The 21,921-nt window shown below is 30.0% G+C and overlaps 3 protein-coding genes across 5 annotated transcripts in view; 2 read left to right on the plus strand and 1 right to left on the minus strand.

Annotated features, from left to right (window-relative positions):
• LOC123016300 (potassium voltage-gated channel protein Shaw-like) overlaps positions 1 to 1,775 on the plus strand; it is a 32,370-nt gene extending 30,595 nt beyond the window's left edge. For both annotated transcript variants that reach the window (XM_044416610.1, XM_044416611.1), the window contains exon 10: positions 1,228 to 1,775. In XM_044416610.1, coding sequence (XP_044272545.1) covers positions 1,228 to 1,595 — 368 coding nt within the window. In that variant the 3' untranslated portion in view covers positions 1,596 to 1,775. The remainder of the gene's footprint in view (positions 1 to 1,227) is intronic.
• Positions 1,776 to 4,954: 3,179 nt separating this feature from the next.
• LOC123016271 (potassium voltage-gated channel protein Shaw) overlaps positions 4,955 to 21,921 on the plus strand; it is a 39,866-nt gene continuing 22,899 nt past the window's right edge. For both annotated transcript variants that reach the window (XM_044416562.1, XM_044416563.1), the window contains exon 1: positions 4,955 to 5,190. The gene's annotated coding sequence lies outside the window, so the exon portion shown is untranslated. The remainder of the gene's footprint in view (positions 5,191 to 21,921) is intronic.
• Positions 13,995 to 14,951, minus strand: LOC123016272. Its single transcript, XM_044416564.1, has 2 exons — positions 14,839 to 14,951; positions 13,995 to 14,789 (listed from the first exon to the last, which is right to left on the minus strand). Exons 1-2 carry the CDS (start codon positions 14,846 to 14,848, stop codon positions 14,350 to 14,352), a joined length of 450 nt encoding a protein of 149 aa, XP_044272499.1. The 5' UTR covers positions 14,849 to 14,951; the 3' UTR covers positions 13,995 to 14,349.

A 21,921-nucleotide genomic window follows, 5' to 3' on the forward strand; every position in this document is an offset into this window, starting at 1 on the left:
CGCTGGAAATAACTCCCCGATTCCTCCGGGATTTCCGGTTGTGATGTGAAATTCATCCTTATTTGCTTTGTAAATATTTATGAAATTATTTCCATAATGGATAACGCAAAAAATGTTGTTGGAACAAAATTCTTTTTGTTTACTTTGCCTTAAAGGAGATTTGTAGGTAAAATGCTGAAAAGTTGTGTAGTACATTTTGAATAGACAATAAACAAAAATTAAGGGTATGATACCTAATTATACCTAAATACGTAAAATGGTGGATGCGTCGAGATTTTTTATTTGATTAAGTTTAAAACAAAGTAAAAACACAGTTACTTAATAACTAAATTATTTATAAATGACTTAACAAAGTAAAGATTGACAAAATTTTATCAAGTTTTGACTTATTTTTTTCAACTAAGTTACTAATTCAACTAATTTACCGCCGAATTCATTGGTTTTTATTTCAAGTCTCTACGACTAAAACTAACGCCATAAATCACGTTTAAACATTTTCCAATCAATAATTTTTAAGTTATAATATTTTACAATTTTCTGTAGCAGTTTCAAAGTAACTGGTTAAGGAGTTAGTTAATATTGGAGCAAAATTTGATATCGAATCGATTAGTCTTTGTTTCACGTTTCTACGATCATTAATAACGTCACAAATCACGTTTAAACTTTTTGGATTCACTTTAAAAAAAATTTAAAAGTATTTCCTGGTAGTTATAGTAACGACAGTGTTCGAATTTTTACAAAAATACGTTTATAGACACTAAATCTATAAGATTTTTATCGTTTTTGCTTAATTACTTAAGTTGGACAAAAAGTAATTTTACAGATTCCTGTAATTTGATTTTTCTTTGATCAATGGCGCCACCACAATTAACTTTCAAACTGATTGTTGATTGGTTGATATTGGAACAAAATTTGGTGGTGTTGAATTTATTAGTGTGTGTTTCACGTTTCTATGATCATTAGAAACGTCACAAATCACTTTTAAACTTTTTTGAATCACTTTTTAAAACTTTAAAAGTGATTCCTGGTAGTTATAGCAACGGCATTGTTAGAATTTTTACGAAAAATTGTTTCTAGACATTAAATCTATACGATTTTTATCGTTTTTGCTTAATTACTCAGATTGGGCAAAAAGTAATTTTACAGATTCCTGTAATTTGATTCTTCTTTGACGAATAACTTTCAAACTGATTTGAATCGAGATTCCAGTTTCCTGTATTTTTGCAGGGAGTGAGCCTGTGTCAACCCTCCCGCTGCAGCCGCGCCCCGCCACGACCGGTAGCGTCGACATGCTCCCCCTCCAGCCCAAATATCTCCCGAATTTCGATCGGGAATCGCGATCTGAGCCTCGCGAGATCTCCTCCAAGCCCGATTCGAGTCCTATGAAGTCCACCGAGGCCGAAATAGGCCTCGCCAGTGTCCCTGCAATGGCAATCGGGAGTTCCACCGAAGTCCTCGTCAGTATCGTCGAAAACCAAGCCGGTTTTCGGCGCAATTCGTTCATGTTTACGAAAAGTCCCGATTGTGAAGTGGTGAAATCACCGAGTACTGAAATGACGACGTCAATGGAGTCGAACGGAAGTGACCGGAAGTAATTTTTGTCTTTTGTCGATTTTTCAAGCACGATTTCCTGCAAACACTCGGCCCTTGCAACCTTCGATGTTTCGATGTGTTTTGTGTTTTCAGGAGGAGAGGGGGTGCGGAGGGTGATGCTCATTGTAATTAGGAGAGTATTTTTATAATAACCTTTTTCATTGTTGGATTAATAAATGCTTTATCAGTCTAGAAAAGTGTTCTTTTCTCTTTCTTTATTTGTTTTGAAAAAAATCTTTCAACATTAAAACCCTATATCTCTAAAACTAGGCAATTTAGGTGATTTTTTTCTGAAAGATTTGAATTCCTCAGTGCATTTTACATAACATAGGCGTATTTTAGTTCCTTTGTGTATTGCGGTTTTTTAGAAAATATGGAAAATCTTACAGCTTGCTAGATTTACAATCAAAAACCAAACATTTGTTATTATTTTTTTAAACTAGTAATTCTGTCTTAAAAAATCTTACGGATTTAAATTCCTCGTCTCATTTTATATAAAAAACATTTGTTTTAAAAAAAATGTTTCATATTTTTTAATTAATAATGAAAGTTTTTGATTACATCTAATACTGCAGCTTAATAATACTCTTGAATTTGAATTTCCTGCATCACTTTACATAAGAAAAATTCTAAATACCCGAAATTTTTAATTTTTTCAATAAGCCATTAAAAATTTGTCCATCTCTAATCACAGTCGAATAATTCCTGCAGATTTGGACACCTCAGTTCATTTTGAACCAAACGGGTCAATGTCAATTAATTTTTATTAATAATATTTATCTGTGTAAGTGATTATTTCCTTTTTAAATTCCTTTGATAAGAGATAAGATAAGTCACAATTTGTGATTTATTTTATTGTTCGACTTGTGAAGACAATGACATATCGTGGTCACAGCAATATAGAAATGGAAACAAAAGAAGTCCCAGATATACCAGAACCTGTCAAAGAAGACTACTGGACAGTCCGAGAACTCCTTTGGGGATTTTTTATTATTCTAGTGGCAATTATCGTCGTGTTGGTTGTGGGATATTTAATAGCCTACCAACTCCCACAAGAAAAACCAGTGTAACTACTCAAACTGTAAATAAAATTTCGCTTTTTTTTACTTGTCGTTTCATTTCAATTTCTTATCAAGCAGATTTTAATTCCTTATCAATCAATCAAACTCCAGTTTAAATTTTATTCGAGTTCCATCGCAATCAATCATTTTTCAAGCACGATTGGGCTTATTTGAAAGCGTGTTTGGGAAGTTTTAGTTTTTTTACAAACAAAACGTGTGAACGTGACTTAACTGTATCATTCAATGTCAAGAGAAAGGAAGAACAAAGGATGGTCTATTTCATTGTAGGAGTGATTTATAGTTGCTTTTGTTGGGATAGCTTTTTTAATTGTTAAATAAAAAAAATCGTTTTGCTGACAAGTGAAAAATGAAACATTTGAAACTATAAAAAAATAGAATCAAAATACCCAATTGGCGTTTGTTTCGAGTCTTTACTGTTAATAGTAAAACCACAAATCAAGTTTAAACTTTTTCGAATCAATCCGTTAATGGGCAATTTTACAGTTTCCTGTAATTGTTTCAAAACAATGTTGAGGAATTTTGAGTGATTTTAAAACAGAATTTTCCACTGAATCGATTGGTGCTTGTTTCGAGTGTCTACGGCGAGTATTAGTGTCACAAATCACATTTAAACTTTTTTTAATCTAAATCACAATTTTTGAAAAATATTGATTTTGCAGTTTTTGGGTTCAAAAATCAGCTAATTGTAAAAATATGTATTAAAATGATTAGACATTAATATTTTTGTGTTTGTTTCAGGTCTTTATTGCCGATAGTAAAACCACAAATCAAGTTTAAACTTTTTGAAGTAAATCGGTTACAAGATGGGCAATTTTACAGTTTCGTGTAATTGTTTCAAAACAATGTTGGGGAATTTTGAGTGATTTTGAAACAGAATTCATCACTGAATCGGTTGGTGCTTGTTTCGACTGTCCACGGCGAGTATCAATGTCACAAATAGCATTTAAACTTTTTTGAATCTGAATCACAATTTTTCAAAAATTTTGATTTTGCAGTTTTTGGGTTCAAAAATGAGCTAATAGTAAAATTATGTATCAAAATAACAAAACATTATTATTTTCATGTTTTTTTAACCTTTTGCACCGCCTACTGTGACCAAAACTGCTCCCTATTATTAACAAACTGATAAATATTTACCCATGTGTATTGATTTCCATTAGCTGTATTCAATTGCTCGTGCTATTGGACGGTTAATTGAGTCGATTCCCCAAACAATCATTCCCAAATCGTCACAAATTCGCAAAAATAAATCAAATTTGTGCGAAAAATCGATCGTTTCCGGTTGAAGAAAAAAGATTGCGGAATAATTGGCGCTATATGAACCGGAAGTGGGACGCAAGCGCGTCCCCAAATTTAACACCCATTCAATAAAAAAAACTGACATTAAAATATTGAAATCGATTTAAAAAAATCTTAGTGATTAAAACGCGATCATTTATTTAAAAAGGATCGATGTGATGCTAAAAATAAGCGAGTCAAGGTGGGTTATAATTCATAAAAATAAAATTATTTTTTACGACTCTGTTTTCAGTTGAAACTTTTCTTTCAGTTAATATTTACCGAAAACAGTTAAGTCGAAGTTGGCCATTCAATATTACAACTATTTCAAAGTGCTGATAGCGAATTTCTGCAAGTTTTGCTCAAGTGTAAGATTTTTTTTTTAATTACAATAAATTTAGAACTTGTGTAATTACATTGTAATCTTTTTGTAAACCAACACGTAATTGCATTTTTTTTAAATGTAGTTTGTTTCTTTGTAATTTTGTATAATTGTAATTGCATTTTTAAGATTGTAATTAAAATGAAATATTATTTTAAATAGAAATGTTGATTTATAAGTTATGCTATTTTGTAAATATATTGTAATTACACTAAATATACTATAAAATTTGTTTTTTTATTTGGAATTGTGTAATTTGTAAATAATAATTCTGATTACAAAAAAGTTGAAATTAATTTAATTTTGTGTAAACTACTTGTAATCATTTTACATGGAAATCCATTATAATTTGATAAATTTATACTTTTATTCACACTTTTCTTTTTGTTTTTTTATCGATTCGGTTTTATTTTAAGTTGGAATTGAATATGAAAAATCGATTTTTCCGCTTATTGATTAACCCTCTATCCCTCTATCGGCCATCATAGCAAATGTGAGTCAGCGGCATTCGTTTCACGCAACCTGAAAGGGGTGGCGTCTGCATGCGTCAAAATTGCCCCCCGCCCCATCTCTGCCGCCGCCGCCGCCACCGCCAGTGTGTTTCAGAGCGGCGGCGAGACTCCGTGCTCGTTTCAACGCTGAAAACGCGCTGAAAATCTCCCAAAAAACACATTTTCAATTGTGTTAAAGTCACGTGTGTTGTGGTGAAAAACTGAAAAGGTGATCGATAAATGTGTCGGTTTTTCACCGCTGAAACATTAATTAATCGCCTGAAATGACGCTGGAATGTCACTGGTGAAAAAATGCCAAGGTACGACTGACAAGGCGAAAAAACACAACACAAAAAAGCGAAAGGTAGGACTTGGTGGACGATTAAAACGAGGAGGAATCACACCGAGGGGTAAATAATCTACCATTTGGAGACGAGCAAATAAAAAATAATGGGTGAAGGGTGATAAACCGGGGTTATTTTATTTACTGTGATGGCAACACTGATTAAAATACGCCTACTGGCGGCAATTGTTGCTTGAAAAGCAAAGCGATACGTTTGTAGTAAAATTCATTAATTTTTGGGACTTTTGCTACATATGGCAACCATGTACTAAACAAAATTACCAGAAAGTTGATGAATTCTTGTAGAGAATTTTCGGCGGAATTGATTAGTGTTTGTTTCAAGTTTCCACAAGCAATAACAACGTCGAAAATTATTTTTAAATTTTTAAATCAAACCAAATTTAAAAAAATTAGAATAAATTATTTGCTATCCCGGCGCATCCACCATTTTTATCAAATCATTTTTTATAAAATTAAGCTATTTGATATTGTTTTTTTTTAATAAAAAAACATTTTTTTAAACTAATGGTTTAGCTTCACAAATATACATTAGATAAAAAAGATTTAGATCGATTTCAAGGTCACGGTAAACATACAATTATCAAATCAATTACAGCTATTAATACAATTTTCCTGATGAATCAAATAGTGCAAGTTTATTGCAAGTTTCTGTAATAATAACAATTCTACAAATTACTTTTAAACATTTCCAAATTTTACCAAAATTTTCAAAAAAATTGTTTTGTTTTCGGAAATTTGATCCAGCTTCAAGACCAAACAAAAGGCGAAAGCTGCAAATATATGTAAAATTTAAAGACAAATCAAGTAGTTTTTGTTTCAGTTTCAGATATGTTTAATCATTAGTAACACTATAAGTCACTTTTAAAATTAAATTATATCAATTTCAATGTTTAGTGATTCAAATAAAATTCAAGGTCACAAAAACAATAAAAGTGCCAAGTCAATGACTGTTTTATTGTTTAAAATTTTTCAGTAATTCGACTGGTGTTTATTTGAAATTTCTACGACCAATAGAAACGCCACAAATCACTTTTGAACTCTTGAGAAGCCAATCAAAATTAAAAAAAAAAATTTCAATGTGATCTGAGTCACTAATTCAAGTCGTATTGTTCAAGTATTAAAGGAAACAATTTAAAATTGTTATATTTCATTGATTTTGCAGACATTATTAGTTTTCTGCGACTTATAATAACACCACAGATCACTTTTAAACTTTTCCCAATCAAATCAAAAAAAAAATTTAATTTGAAATTTCAATATTCAAAAGCGGCTTACTCAGATTGTTTTACTTTTTTTTAAGTTTAGTTTTAAATTAGTTTCTCGGCTCAACAAAGGACAGAATCTTTAATCTAAAACTTGATTTTTGTGTAAAGTTTGGTGAAAAATCGATTTGTTTTTGTTTCAAATTTGTATAATCATTAGCAACGCCGCTAATCACGTTTAAAATATGGTTGAATTAGTTACAACGTTTAGTGATTCAAATCAGTTTCAAGGTCACTGAGAAGAATAAATTTTAAACCCAGGTAATGATTCTAATACAGAACCCTTTGCTGAACAAACTGATGTTTGGTTAAAGTTTCTGCAACCAATAATAACACCACAAATCACTTTTAAACTTCTCGGAATTGTATCAAAATTTTTCGAAAAAAATTTGCAAAAAATGTTGTTTGAAATTTTAATATTATCCAATCAAAAGTCATTATAGTACTCTTAGATAATAAAAATTTTCTGAAAACTTGAAAAACAGCAAGATTGTTTTACTTTTTTTTGAAGTGTAATTATTGTTTATTTGATTCTAGTTTCTTGGTTAAACAAAGGATAGATGATTATAAGTCATTAAAATAGGTGTTGAGATTTGTTTTAAGTTTAAAATTATTTTAGTTTCTTGGTTAAACAAAGGACAGAATCTTTAGTTTGAAACTTGACTCTTGTATGAAATTTACTGCCAAATTGCAGAATCATTAGCAAGGCTATTAATTTTAAATGTGATCTGAGTCACTAATTCAAGTCCTGTTGCTCAATTATTGACGAGAATAATTTAAAATTGTTATATTTCACTGATTTTGCTGACATTATAAGTTTTTTCGTAGAAAACTTTTTTTCAGCTGGTGGCAAAACTTAATGTTTCTTGGGCAGTTTTGACTTTTAGCCCTGTTTGTTTAGGTCAGAGGTCAATACGGCGGCCACCACAACTCGTGTCATGTTTCCCCTTTGCCACGTTTAAAAGTGTTCCGAAAACTCCTGAAATAAATCTATTCAACGCGATTCCAACAATAGAACACTCGACTACTAATTGGGTTCGATACGAGGCCACAATGCTGGAAACTTGTCTAACTCGCTTAGAACCGAAATTGCCTTCACCTGAAAATATCTGAAACTTTCAAGCACTTTAAATAAGATGTTTAATTGCGGCCAACTTGTTTTTCAACCATAAATGAATGTTTGATGCAGTGTAAACAGTGAAAAGGGTTTGTTTGTGCCAACTTGATGAATTTTGACGGCAATTATGCAAATTCACTTAAACAAATGTCCATTCGAACGCTTCATTTCATTAAAAATATCTACAGGAAAAACAAACAGGGATTCAAAATCGAGGAAATTCGCCATTGTGCAAAAGTGAATTATGTTCAAAGCTTCGTCTCGTCTTTGACATAATCGTGATAAATGCGGCGTGAAAAAATTTACTCGTGCTTAGATCTTCGATGCAATAAAGATGAGACGACAAATTTATGGCGATTGGAACGAACTGTAAACGGGTGTTAATTTTTTCAGGTTTTCATGAAAAATCGATGACATTTCGGTGGAATTTGCCCAAATGGACTCAGTTTCGAATATCTTGAGTCGTCTGAAACCCCGCCTGAAACGGAATATTTTATCAGTCGACATGTTTGTACATGTCGTGAGTGCATTTCGAGTGGAATGATCGAACGGTATGTGGAGTCGTTATTGAATTACGTCTCCTTTCTTGAGCACACATCTTGCTAAAACCGCCATCGACGTCGAAAAGTCACCAAAATCGATGCTGTTTTATTTAAACTTGATTTAAAATACAGGGTGATGAAAAAAAAAGGCGCCCACGATTGAAACAGGCGAGTCCTTTTTTATTGAAACATTGTGACCATCATTCCAAAAATAGTCTAAATAGATTCTTTTTAAAATTTAAACAGTTTGTCTAACAGCACAAAGCGGCAATATTACACAATTTTCTTTTACTAAAAAACTATTTCACCCAGGTATTTTTTGTATCTAGTCACCCGCATTAAATAAAAAACTGTAAGGTATCTAATGATTTCAATTAATTGTTCTAATCTTTGACATTTTGACTTTAATTGTTCAAATTTCACAGAACAAACATTGAAAATTGATTTTTTTGTTGCTACCGTTTCCAATAATTGAATATTACTTGGACATTTTCTGTATCCTAGGATACTTGCAATGTTGCAACATTGATAAATTTTCTTTGGAGCCAATAAATGGTATCCTAACATCTTCAATAAAGTTTATTTCAATAGACTTTTTACACATTTTTTTTTAAGAACACCGTCAACTGTATCAAAATCTAGACTTTCACAATGAAATTATTTTAAAACTGTTAATTATATAGAATTTCTCTTTTCTAAAAAGGGAAGTCTATATTTTACTGATAACACAAGGCGACAAAAATAAAGTCATGTCGTGACAACTTGACAAATTTTATATCATTTTGTTCGTCTCAGTGAGACAAATCAAATGCACTAAAAAAAATTTCAAAAAGTCCACACTTTGAACTAATTAATTTTTTTCTAATTTAAATGAATTTAAAATATTTTAACTTTAAAAAATCATTACTCAATAACTATTAGGCCGATTACCTTCAAATAAAAACCATTCTAAAGGGAAGGTTTTGCCCTTTAAGATGATATGAAATTTGAAATTAAATCTTGGCAAACTTTTCTTCGAACAGTGTTCGAAAAAGTTCGAAGTAAATCGAAATAATCTAAGAAAAACCCTACGAGTAAATTTTTTTTCATTATTATTACCATCGTGTAGAGCATCTCTTTATTAGTTGTAATCTAAATTTTCAAAAGAATATACCAAGTAGTTTTCAAGATATGATTTTTTAAAGTTAAGGTTTGCTAATCAAGCATTGCTCCATATGGGAGAAATGCATGTTAATCTTACTTAAAATTGCATTTTTATAAAAGTATTAGCTTTAAGGCTCTTCTTTTGTTTAAAAATGATCAATTGCATCTTGTTTGTTCTAATTAGAATAAACAAAAACTGTTTGTTTACTTAAAGCAAATAAATAGTACCTGCGTACTAATTAAAGCAAATAAAGAGTTTTTTTGTTGTAAAAATGACCACTGATTATTGAGCAAAAAAGATCTAGAAGTTTAAGGCACGAGCCTTAAATATAAGGGCAAATGTTTTTCAAATCAAATCACGTTTCATTCAGATTTCGACTTGTTCACTTTGTTCTAGTTTTCTGAACTTTTTTTGAAAATGTTCTGAGCAAATGCTTTCTCATCACTTTCGAGTGATGTTGAATGCAATAAGTCACCTGATATTTTGCTGGTACATTCTACGATTAACTTCAGTTAGCTTGTAGGTAATAGTTGTTGTGATAAGAGTTGCACACGAAGCAACTGACTTATTGCATTCAACATCAGTAGAAACTGATGAAAAAGCATTTGCTGAAAACATTTTCAAAAAAAAAGTTCAGAAAGCTAGAACAAAGTGAACAAGTTGGAATCTGAATGGAAAGTCATTTAATTTGAAAAAGATTTGTTCTTATATTTAAAGCTACTGCTTTAAACTTCTAGATCCTTTTTGCTCAATGATCAGTGATCATTTTTAGAACAAAAACTCTTTATTTGCTTTAATTAGTAAGCAGGTACTCTTTATTTGTTTTAAGTAAACAAACAGTTTTTGCTTATTGTAATTAGAACAAAGAAGATGCAATCGACCATTTTTAAGCAAAAGAAGAGTTTTAAAACAAATACTTTTATAAAAATGCAACTTTAAGTAAGATTAGCATGCATTTCTCCTATAGGGAGCAATGCTTGATTAACAAACCATAACTTCAAAAAATCATATCTTGAAAACTACTCGGTATATTTTTTTGAAAATTTAGATTACAACTAATAAGGAGATGCTCTACACGATGGTAATAATGATGAAAAAAAAATTTACTCGTAGGGTTTTACTTCGAACTTTTTCGAACACTGTTCGAAGAAAAGTTTGCCAAGATTTAATTTCAAATTTCATATCATCTTAAAGGGCAAAACCTTCCCTTTAGAATGGTTTTTATTTGAAAGAAATAGGCCTAATAGTTATTGAGTAATGATTTTTTAAAGTTAAAATATTTTAAATTCATTTAAATTAGAAAAAAATTAATTAGTTCAAAGTGTGTGGAATATTTGAAATTTTTTTTAGTGCATTTGATTTGTCTTACTGAGACGAACAAAATGATATAAAATTTGTCAAGTTGTCACGACATGACTTTATTTTTGTCGCCTTGTGTAAGAGCACAAATCCAATTTTGGTCTTCGAATTCGTCTTTAATAAAAGATCACTTATAACGTGTGGGTTAACACGGGCGCCTTTTTTTCATCATACTGTATATTTGCGCGGCGACATCGTTTAATTATTGGGCAATTTCCGTCCGCCGGAAATTACACCCGGAAATAGAAACGGCATTTTCGTGAAAATTTCGACCCTCACATGCCGAGTAAGCCATTCGGCGATCCGGTCTCGAGATAAAGACACTCTTCCAACAAGCGTTAAACTCGCTGAGATGCTGATTACCACTCGATCGATTCGATTGTGTACTTTTTTCGCCATCGATGTGTTTACATTAAACCTCTTCAGGGCCTTTGGGGGAGCCAAATGTGTTTTTTTGCCGGTCGCATGCATGTAAATATTGATTTTAATAAAGCGAAATAAGATGTATGGCTTAGATAAAGAATTGGGAGACTTCGGAAAATGAAATATTTATACCACGGCTGGAAAAGAAAGGTATAGACATGCTTCATGGCTCGAAAACAGGTTTTAAATAAATTTCGATTCGGATTCGAATTAGTTTAAAAGTGATTTGTGGCGTTGTTATTCGTCGCAGAGACTTGAACCAAACACCAATTTATTCGGCGAAAAATTCTGCATTCGATCATTCATTAGAATCAAAATTTTATTTTATATAATAATAATAAAAATATAGCGGCTTTATTGAATTGTAAGTACAAGTAAATACAACTCGGGAGGCGAAGTCTAACCCCCTAAAGAAAACAAAAAGAAAAAAAGAAAAATGAAAAATTGCAATACAGTTTAACTAAAATTACGAAAAACTACTTAAGTATAACAGGAATTAAAAACAATAAGAAAATAACAAAAAGCAAAAGTATAAAACTAGAAGTACAAAAAATGTATTTTTATCATTTAGCGAAAATTGTTCATTGAAAGTTTTTCTTTAAACAAATGAGAAGAATTATATAACTTTATTGTATTGTAAGAGAGAGAGAGATCTTTTAAATTTGCTTTTTTCTCCATGACCTTAAAATTAATTTAAATCACTAAATATTATAACTGATTCAACAAAATTTTAAAAGTGATTAATGGCATTGCTACAAATCTGAAACAAAAACGAATCAATTTGTCAGTAGATTTCATACAAGAATTAAGTTTCAAATTAAAGATGCTGTCTTTCGTTTAGACGAGAAACTAGAATAAAATAAACAATAATTAAACTTAAAAAAAAAAGTAAAATAATCGTGATAAGCTGTGATTCAAGTTATCACACAATTTTTTAAAGTTTTATTCTCTACTATAATGATTCATGGTCAGATAATATTAAAATTTTAAACAAAATTCTTTAAAAAAATTTTTAGAAAAAGAAAATTTTTATTTTGATTCGTACTGTTTTAAAAGTAATTTGTAGTGTTATTATTGGTTGCAAAGACTTGACACAACATCGGTTTCATCAGCAAAAAATTCTGCATTAGAACCATTCATTAAATTCAAAATTTTATATTTTCTGTGACCTTGAAATTGGTTTGAATCACTAAATTGATTCACGACATTTTAAAAGTAATTATTAATTCTCCAAATTTAAAACGAAAACGAATCGATTTGTCAATAAATTTTATAGAAAAATGAAGTTTAGCCAAGAAACTAAAATAATTTTCAAAAATTAAACTTAAAAAAAAAGTTAAACAATATTAGTCCGCTATTTTCAACCTTTCACAGAATATGTCAAAACCTCAACATCTGCTTTATTGACTTACAGTCAGATAATATTAAAATTTCAAACTAAATTTTTTGCATTTTTTTTCGAATATTTTTAATTTGATTCGGAAAAGTTTAAAAGTGACTTGTGGTTATTGGTTGTAGAAACTTAAACCAAAAATCAGCTTGTTCAGCAAAAGGTTCTATATTAAAATCAAAAATTGGATTCAAAATTTTATCTTTTCTGTGACATTGAAATTGATTTGAGTCACTAATTGATTCACCAAATTTTAAAAATAAGTAAAAACCTTTCTAGTGATTCTGCAAATTTAAAACAAAGACGAATCGATTTGTCAGTAAATTTCATACAAGAATCAAGTTTCAAACTAAAGATTATGTTCTTTGTTTATCCAAAAATAGAAAATAATTTTCAAAAATTAAACTTAAAAAAAGTAAAACAATCTTAGTAGTAAGAAGGCCCCTTTAAAAAACAGCTACTTTTTAAGCAAACCACCCCGATTTTCAAGGGTTAACAGAAAAGCAAAAAAAATCGTAAAAACACCCCGATTTTCAAGAGTAAACTGAAAAGCAGAAAAAATTGTGAAAACACCCCCGATTTTAAGGTATATTTTAAACTTAACATTTTTCAAAGATTTTGCCCTGTTTCTATAAGTTAGAAAGCATGCTATACAAACTCATGTAGGTGGGTCTGTTCAGCACAAATTTAATGATTCTAGAAATCAACTCATTGAATAAAATTTTCATAAAAAAACTAAACATATAAGGTCCTTTTAGAACCCCGTTCTTCAAGGTACTTTTGTTTTAAAGTTAAAATTCGGGCAAGTCCTCATAAGCGAAGTAGATTCATCACACCCCTGTTTTTAAAGTAGGTATACTGTGTGCGGCATCCGTTACGTCCAAAAAAAAAATCCCCACTTCTAATTAAATAAAATTGTTGAATTTTTTCATACTTACCTGGGCATTATTAAGGTACATTCTCTAATTTTTTGGTAATTTTTCATTCACAAACAAAGCCAAAAAAATAAAAAGTAATTTTCTCCCAAAAAGTTTAATTCTAATTTTCATACTGACCTACGCAGATTCACTTCCTACAATTGTTTACAAAATCAGAAAAAAAATACCAATTAGATTTTGAATTAAACGCAATTTTCCATCTTAACTTTGAAAATCATTTTTATTTATGACCTGCTACTTGTGCCATCGTAAATTTAGATGACAATGGGGAACTGCAATTGGGGTACGATTCCAAGGTTTACAACAAAAAGACACTTTAAAGCGGTCGGCTACCAATAAATGATTCTTTTGTTGGCAAATTATACCATTTTGTCATAAATCACGGATCTGGTTTGTGTTTAAATAAAAAAAGCGATTATTTGGCTAACCAAGTCAAAATTTGAAATTGTGATAACAAAGTTTGATGCGCTGACAGGCACAGATTCATTTAGTGGAAAAACTTTATAGGTAAATTAACAGAAAGTATTCATAAAACACACAAAACTGTTACGGACTCATTTATTATCCAAAAAAATGAGAAAAATTCTCAAATTATACCCTATCAATAATTAGTTAGGTATATGAAATATCGCCAGTTTTAATTAATTTGAAGTTGCGATTTATCAAGTGCGCGTAACCGATGCCCCACCCGGTATAAATTAAAAAATCTACAATACAAATGAATATCTAATACATATTTCAACAAATATTTATCTTTATTCAATTTATTCAATTACAGCCACAGGTTCCCTGAAATAAAAAATTGACCCTAACACTTGTATTAGGTACCTAGAATATTAACGTCACTCTATACATACAAAAAAAAGCCAATTCTGTCCATTTCTGTTTACTAACTTACGGCTAGGATGTAATAGTTCATATAACATTAAATTCACATAATAGCATTCTAAGCATCAATTGGTAAATTGATTATGAAATGAGCCCTTATTCTTGGAGATCCTCCTTCTTTAAATTAGCCAAATTCTCCTCCACCTTTAAATTAACAACAGAATCACATCTTTTAATTGGCATACTTGATGTTCGGGATACATTGCATCTACATCTGCAAGAGTAAGTTAGTTCTATGAATGGGGGATATAGACATCTGAATTTTTCAACAATCTCCGTATTGTTCGGCTTCCTATTCATAATATCCAACGCCAGTTGTTCGCCATCCATCTGGAGATATCCTGTATTCGTATTTCTGGTATATCTCACTCTCCATTTACATTTGTTTCGTCCTCTGCCTCTAATGCCAACAACTTCCTCCACACTAGCCGCTAAAAGGCATTGTCTCTTAAACAGATCAAGGGCTGCTGCCTGCCTTGCTGCCGCATCCGCCATATCATTGTCGTTACCTGGGCAATGTATGTGACCAAAAATTGCTAAAATATTTCGGTTCAAATTTACTTTTGCTGGTTGATATGCTCTTACCTTTTGCCATTCTTTCACGACCCACAAACAGGGAATATGTGCTAAAAATGTGAGGTTACAGCCTTAAGCATCACGCTGCGCAAACTCCACAGATCAAACAGCGAGCAAACCAGTGTTGCCAGATTAGATTAAGCGCTTGTCCCTAGATTGTAGCTTCTAAATTCCCTAGAATTCCCTAAACTAGTTAAAAAATTAAAAAGGTACTATTTTATAGGCCTATTTTGTTGAGTAATATAATATAAATACAACGTAAAAATGTGTTAACTAGAAACAACAAAAAATCAATAAATAACTTAACAATAAATTAAAATAAATTTTACTCAAGAAATAAAAAAATTAAATACAAGTCAATTAAAACAAATTCAAATAAACGTGCATATTTAGATACCTACTTAATTTTTATTTATACTTATAAATTATGGGATTTCATAAATTTTAAATATTCGTCTAAAACATTAAATGAACTGCAATAATTAGTAAACTTGGCAATGCGAAAAACGCAAACGGCTTTTAGTTACCTAAAATGTAAAAAATCCCTAGATTATCAAAAAAAAATTGAAAAATTGGCATCACTGACAGCGAGCAAACTCAGATTGGCTTCCAGCTGGATGTATAACTCGTTGCATAAATGGCAAGTATTAATTCATTATAGTGTTCCTATTTCATTATTGGTCAATTGTTTTTCCTACTATTCCAAAACTATTATGAAGTCAGTCCAGAGAGCCAATTTATTTAATAAATTTTTCCATTTACATTATACAGAGTGGTTATAAATGATTTTCATCTAGCCAGCTGTGAATTTTCCATGTAAAATAAAAAATGCCGCTTTACGAAAATAGAGGTACCTACTTGTTTTAACTCAAAATTAAAAAATCGCCGTTTACTAAGCGTCTATTTCGAAAATAATGACAGAACTAGAGCTTTCAAGAAAGTAGAGCGGCACAAATAAAGTTACATGCAAAAAAATTTCAAAGCTGGCTAGATGAAAATTATTTATAACCACTCTGTACAATAAATTATTCATTGTTAATTAACAACGAAAAGAATTAATATCCAAACGGTATTGTATCAAAGTTTTCTAAAATAAAAGTATGGAACCAAACGTTTTTTGCTTAAACTATTTATTTTTTGAAAAAACTAATTGATGAGTGATAAAGTACTATAAAAATGTGATGATTTAACAAGAATAAAATTTTTCGAAATTTCCTTTTGTTTTTGAGTTCTACAAAAAAAAATATTTTTTTAAATGGCAACCCACTATAAAATCATTTTTCTCATAAAAGCTATACTCAAAGGATTACAACTAGCTACTTTATATTTAATTTTTTCAATTTTTTTTTTACATTAATTGCAATTTTGACAAAAAAAATCGTATAACTCAAAAACAAAACAAAATTTCGTTCTGAAAATACGATCACATTTTTTATATTACTTTACTTTATACTAATTATTTTTTTCTGGAGGCAAATGATTAAAAATAAAACCGCTTGGTTCCATACTTTATATTCACTCTGTATATACAATACTATCTGTATCATAATATGCTACGCTTTTTCCTAATTTATCTAACATTTTGTATAATTTTAGTCTTGCGTTTGCAGTTGTAAAAGCAGCTATAAATATATTGGTATTGAAATCGTTTTCTATATAGCAATCTTTTAGCTTATAATCAATTTGTAACATATTTTCATTTATATCGTTTATACGTATATTATCAAGTTTCTCGCCTAATAAATTTTCATAAAACCTTTTAACATCTGTAACATATTCTGTTGCACCCATATTTTGTCTTTGCCCAAATTTACCCCATAAGGAATATTTTCGCAACAGCCCTCTTTCCAGGGTTATTTTCTATTTTACCCAATTCAATACCTAGATTTTCTTTTACAGCTTTTCTATATTCTTCTTCTGATTCAAAATCATCCTGCCAAGGGCTTGTTTCTAATTTCATTTTCATAAACGCTTTCACATATCCTTTAAATAAATTTGATGATTTTTCGTAAAAATGCCAAACTTCATCAATAGTTATTATTTTGTAACCCTTTTCAATTGCTTTTTTTACTTCGTTGGTACATCAGGTTCCTCTGATAATTCTTTGAGATTCCGTATGAGAACATTTATCTTAAACAAAATTTTTTGCAAATTTTGTTCGAAAAATTTTGATTTTATTCGGAAAAGTTTAAAAGTGATTTGTGGTGTTATTATTGGTTGCAGAGACTTAAACCAAACATCAATTTGTTCAGCAAAGGGTTCAGAACCATTAGTTGGATTAACATTAATTGGATTTAACTTTTTTTCTTCTTGTGACCTTGAAATTGATTTGAATCACTAAACATTGTAATTAATTTAACCATATTTTAAAAGTGATTAACGGCGTTGCTAATAATTGTACAAATTTGAAACAAAAACAAATCAATTTGTTAGCAAATTTTATAGAAAAATCAAGTTTCAAAATAAAGATTCTGTTCTTTGTTTAGCCGAAAAAATAATTTAGAATTAAACTTCAAAAAAATAAAACAATCTTAGTAAGCTGTTTTTCAATTTATCACAGATTTTTTTAAAATTTTAAAATCTACTTTAATGGATCTTCGGTCAAAAACCGTCTTTTCTGTGACCTTGAAATGGATTTAAATCACCAATAACTGATAAAAAGTTTTTCTATTTTGTAATTTCACATAATTGTGACAAATTTGGGAATTGGTCGTCTTCGCAGCACAATAAAAAATCAACAGTTTGTTCTATAAAACCCGGATCGCGATCAAATAACTTTTTTTTCATCACTGCTGTTTTAAATATAGTCGTAACAATCGGCACCGCCCCTTTTGCGACGTACCACACTGAAACCATATTGATTTTGTTGCGCCTTCTTGCAGGAAGAGAGCGATGAAGCGAGGTGGTAACCAAAGTCGGCCTTTTATTATTTCCATCGTAGAGAAATTTAACAAACATTAAACAGTTGCACACACTGGTACGAAAACAAACCCGATTCAATCGGGAAAATGTGATTTTTCGATGGCGGAAAGCCATTACAAATCTGGATAATTCCTCTTTGGAATGGAAGATTCGAGGCTTTCATTGCGACTTTGGTGACTTTTTCAGAAAGGATTACATACACGAATGAAATAAAATTTCAGAGAGGAACTATGAACGTCTTTGTGAGAGAAAATCAACAAAAGGAGAGTAATTATTGTGAAAATTGAGGGTTTTCTCGTGACAACAATAAGTTTAGATTAATTAGGCTTGATAATTGCGAATGCTTATTTAGGGTAAACAAGAAATTAAGAAAGTTGCGTTAAAAACTTGCGTTAAAATAAATATTATGAATTGCAAGCAATTTAAAATTACAAAGTCACAAAAGCACAGAAGTGACACAAAAGTGAAGTTATTACAAATTTCTACAATTCAAATCAGAAGTTTATTTAGAAATTTTAGTAATTACAAAAGTTTACAACACATTACAAACTGTTTACAAATTCATTTATGACAAAAACGCCAATTAGTCAGATATTGACTGCTTATTAGTATTTGTAATTGTAGTAAATGTAATTATCGAAATTACTAAATTCTTAAAAGATTAGAATGCCTTATTTTAAGCCTTTGAAATAAGTTGCTTTAACAGTTTACAATAAATTACGAATCAAAGACTGTTATCATTGTTAATTTTTAATGTTAAAAATAAAATAAAATATCACCAAAGTTTTATTTTGTTAACGTTTGTGGTTGATTAGATTAATTTCCAATGTTTTACATTAATGACAATTACAATTACAAAACTTTACATATGATTACAGAGTTGTACAACAATAATTTACAAACTGCTTGTACTTTTCTCAATTTTGGAATTAAATTACAAACGTTTACGGCCGATTACAAAGCTTTACAAAAACTGGAAGTTCAACTAAACATCTATTTGATAAATTCCAAGAATGTAATTGTGGTAAATGTAATTACCGAAATGACTAAATTTTTAAAAGTCTAGAATGCCTTATTTGAAGCCTTTGAAATAACTTACCATAACACTAAGAATGCAGTTTACAATAAATTACAAATTATAGACTGTTACCCGCATAAAAACTTCGATTACAAAAGTTTATAATTGTTAATTTTTTATTTTTATTAAAATATCACCAAAGTTTTATTTTGTTAATGTTTATGGTTGATTACATTAATTTCCAATGCTTTACATTAACAGCAATTACAATTACAAAACTTTACATATGATTCCAGAGTTGTACAACATGGGATTACAAACTGCTTGTACTTTTCTCAATTTTGGAATTAAATTACAAACGTTTACGGCCGATTACAAAACTTTACTATTATAAAGCCTTGTAATTGGAAGACAAACTAAACATCTATTTGATCAATTCCAAGAATGTAATTGTATGTAATTATCGAAATTACTAAATTTTTAAAAGTCTAGAATGCCTTATTTAAAGCCTTTGAAAGAACTTACTATAACAGTAACAATGCAGTTCACAATAAATTACAAATCATAAACTGTTACCTGCATAAAAACCTCGATTACAAAAGTTTGCAATTGTCAATTTTTAATGTTTATAAAAAAATATCACCAAAGTCTTATTTTGTTAACATTTGTGGTTAATTACAATAATTTCAAATATTTTACATTAATAGCAATTACAATAATTACAAAACTTTACATATGAATACAGAATGTACATCAATGAATTACAAACTTTTTGTACTTTTTTTAATATTGGAATTAAATTACAAACGTTTACGGCCGATTACAAAGCTTTACAATAAACAAGAAGACAAACTAAACATCTGTTTAATAAATTCCAAGAATGTAATTGTAGTAAATGTAATTACCAAAATTACTAAATTCTTCAAAGTTTAGAATGCCTTATTTGAATCCTTTGAAATAAGTTACTATAACAGTAAAAATGCAGTTTACAATAAATTACAAATCATAGACTGTTACCCGCATAAAAACCCCGATTACAAAAGTTTACAAATGTTAATTTTTTATTTTTATTTTGTTAACGTTTGTGGTTGATTACATTAATTTCCAATGCTTTACATTAATAGCAATTACAGTTACAAAACTTTTCATATGAATACAAAGTTGTACAACAAACTGCTTGTACTTTTCTCAATTTTAAAATTAAATTACAAACATTTACGGTCGATTACAAAGCTTTACAATTAACCATTTATTGTGTGTATTATTGTATTTATTGTGTTAACGTTTGTGGTTCATTCGTTTCCATTGTTTTACATTAATAGTAATTACAATTACAAAACTTTACATATGATTACAAATTTATACAACAATGATTTACAAACTGCGTACATTTATTACGTACTTTTTTCAGTTTTGAAATTAAATTACAAACGTTTACTGCCGATTACAATGCTTCGCAATAAAGTGTAAATCAAACTAAACATCTATTTAATCAATTCCAAGAATGCAATTTTTGGGTAATTTTGGTATAATTACAAAATTTCACAATACTACGTAGCTGATTACATAAATTGTGTAAGTAGTGAGCTGAAATGGAATGGGCTTTGTCTTATTATGCGTTTTGTTTCTCAATCAAGTTATGCAACCGTAACGAAGCGAATACAAACACAGGCGAATCAATACATCCGTAATTTTTCGTTAGGTAAAATGCCGCGTTATAAATCTCGTTCCGTCGCCGGAGAATTTATCAATTAGTTCACCGAATCCTGTGATGAAAATTAGAAATCATTTTCAAATCGTTTCGCCACAAAAACTTCAATTAACGTCGGCATTTTATCATGTGTGTTTAGTCTTGAGATACAATAATTGCCCCCGGTTTCTCTTTTCTTCCGTGATTACGCCTCTAAAGAATTCCATTTCGGTTTTGTGCGCCTCGTCGTAAAATTTTTATTTCGACGCATGAATAAAGTAACGACTCGACGTCCCTCATATGTCTTTTATTAAAATCGCGAAATTCCGGCCCAAAATAGGCGCTCTTGTCACTTATGTCTTTACAAATCTTCGAGTGCAACAGGCGGAAGGATAAATAAAAATATTAAAGCGAGAACAGCCACCAAATGAATTATTGATGTCTAATCAAAGACGTGACTTGGAATTCTCTAATCCAATTTTGGCCGAGTCATGAATAAAAATTACAATTGAATTACCAGTGAAAAGTCTTTAATTCCGGATGCATTTTCATAAACAAACAACCCCGACATGAATATGCAAGAGACGAGAGGAAAAACTTTCAACAGGCTGTTTTTCACGACTAAGTAAATGGACCGGCACTTATACCATATAAAAAAAAAGTTTTTATTGAGGTGGCCGAGTTAAAAATTAATCGCGGTTTTTCACCAAGCGAGTAAACAACGCCCCAAAAACTTCAAATTTATTGTAAAGTCTTGTAATTTTGTAACAATTACATTGTTACAAGCTTCGTTTAAAGCTAAACAAGAGATTCCAGTAAAAATTGTTAACAGTTTGTACTTTGTTGTAATTTCTGTAAAAATAAGTTTCGAGAGTGACAAACTCAATATAATTAGCTCGTTTAGCAGCTTTGATGACCCCTAATTGAAGCGTGAATTCGAAACGAAACGATAATATTATCGTAAGCGTAACGATTTTAATTCTTATTATGTTTTAAGAAATAAGTGGAGGTAAATTAGTGTAATAAAAAGCTTAATAAAGCAAAAGTTTTTATTTTTGTCGTTAACAACAACATCAAAATCAAGACAATTTTATAGGTTTTCGGCTCAAGTTTACTATTAATCGAATAATTCAAAACAAGTGAGTTATTTCTCTTGTTTCATCCTCTCGAAGCACTCCAGATCCATTTCAGTCTGCCGCTTATGTAATTATTTCTCGAAACCGTTCGAGATTCCCTCTTATTATCTCAAACTTTTCAATTATAAAAACGGAACTGTTCCACTTTAATTATCCGTCATATAACGTCAAATTTGGTTTGGTTTGTGTCATCTCAAGAAATGTGATATATTCAGACTGAATTCCCTGTTGGGATGAAAGAAAAACACGATACCGATCCAATTTCATGGACGAAAACAATTAATATTTTATTAACAAAATAAACAGACGTATAAACGAATAAAAAC

This window comes from Tribolium madens, unplaced genomic scaffold, assembly GCF_015345945.1.
Source record: "Tribolium madens isolate multiple individuals breed KSU strain unplaced genomic scaffold, Tmad_KSU_1.1 Scaffold_1;HRSCAF=32;Tcas5.2_LG8, whole genome shotgun sequence".
NCBI classification, from domain to species: domain Eukaryota; kingdom Metazoa; phylum Arthropoda; class Insecta; order Coleoptera; family Tenebrionidae; genus Tribolium; species Tribolium madens.